Here is a 1,539-nt window from a genome sequence, read left to right as displayed (position 1 = left end):
GTTATATATAATTATTGTTATACAGGATTTTTAATTTTAATTGAAACATGCAATTTTTCAAAATCGCAAGGTTGTAGAAGAAAATGTATTTCGTACAAAAGTTGTATATTGAAGAGGGACAAACAATGTTAAAGTTAGTTTTCGAAAAAATCGATTTTCAATATCATATACAGATCATCACCATTTTTTAAATGGAATTATATAATTTTTCTTACATAATATAATTCCTCTTTATTCCAATTATTCCACATATAAAAGTATGAAGATACAGTTATTGAAAAATCAATAGTTTACGGGATATTTCAAATTTTATTTTAACACATTTTGACATAAAGTATGAAATATCTCGTAAACCATTGATTTTTCGATAACTGTACTTTTTATATGCAAACTAACTAAAGGAATTATATTACGTGAAAAGAAATTATATAATTCCATTTTTTAAAAATGGTGATGACCTTTACATAACGTTGAAATTCAATTTTTTCGAAAATTAATTTTAACATTGTTTGTCCCTCTTTAAACCACACAACAGTTGTTTCGTAAGAAATATTTTTTTCTAAAACCTCGATTTCGAGAAATTGCCTGTTTCAATTAAAACGGGACACTATACATGTTACATAGTTTTATATGTATAAATATATGTTCGCAATTTTCAGATTGTACCCAGAACACCAAATTTTGCACAATTGTTCTCAGTCCATGTACGTTACATGGATAAGGTATCTTAATTTTATACCAAATAATTTTATTACATACATTTTTCCTTTAAATTATGTTATCATATATAAAAATATTATTTTTCAGGGTATTGCAGTATTATTCATTCTGTGTGAAGCAAGAACACAATTAGTTTACGAATCTATATGGAAAGAAGTTATCAAATTAGCTCCAGACCTGCAATCTAATTTGCGCTTCATAATGTGTGATTACGAAAAAGCGTCGATGAATGCTGTTCACAAACAATTTCCCCAAGCATCTTTGCGAGGCTGCTGGTTTTACTATTGTCAAGTATTTTAAATATTCTTTGTTATCAAAACTTAGTTTTGATTATTCATTATTTATATTTTAACAGATATAGTTAAAATTTTTGAATTTATGTTTATTATATTTATATTTATATATACTTTGTGTTTTTTATATTGTAGGCTGTTCTGAAAAAGTGGAAGCGATTGGAACTTCTTACTGCACCATATAAAATAGTATCTATGGCAATGACATTAGCATTAGCACCACCTGAAATGTTTTCTGAAGGCTTAAATCTCATGCAGACAATTGCGGATAAAGAATATAATAATTATCCTAACATATTGCACTTTATGAGATATATGAGAAGTACATGGCTCCCAATATCTAAAAAAATAAGTGTGTATGGATGTCCAATTAGGACTAATAATCTTGTGGAATCATTTCATAGTATTATGTTGAAAAAAATTCATATGATTCATCCGAATCTTTGGGTCTTTTTAGGTATTATATAACAATATTATATAAAAATTGTAATATTAAAAAAATTGTTAATGCTTAATATTTTGTTTT

At 26.1% G+C, this 1,539-nt stretch overlaps 1 protein-coding gene across 1 annotated transcript; it reads left to right on the top strand.

The window, feature by feature from the left end:
* Nucleotides 1-558: 558 nt before the first annotated feature.
* LOC112460142 lies at nt 559-1,470 on the top strand (the record flags this gene model as incomplete). Its single annotated transcript, XM_025024672.1, has 3 exons — nt 559-722; nt 808-1,011; nt 1,149-1,470. Coding segments are annotated over exons 1-3 (535 nt in total), but the record flags the coding sequence as incomplete, so codon positions are not given.
* Between the last annotated feature and the right edge of the window lie 69 nt (nt 1,471-1,539).

This window comes from Temnothorax curvispinosus, unplaced genomic scaffold (genome assembly GCF_003070985.1).
Source record: "Temnothorax curvispinosus isolate PA1 unplaced genomic scaffold, ASM307098v1 QBEX01010354.1, whole genome shotgun sequence".
NCBI classification, from domain to species: Eukaryota; Metazoa; Arthropoda; class Insecta; order Hymenoptera; family Formicidae; genus Temnothorax; species Temnothorax curvispinosus.
The sequence above is the reverse complement of the archived record's forward strand: the minus strand, read 5'-3'. Positions and strand labels throughout refer to the sequence as shown.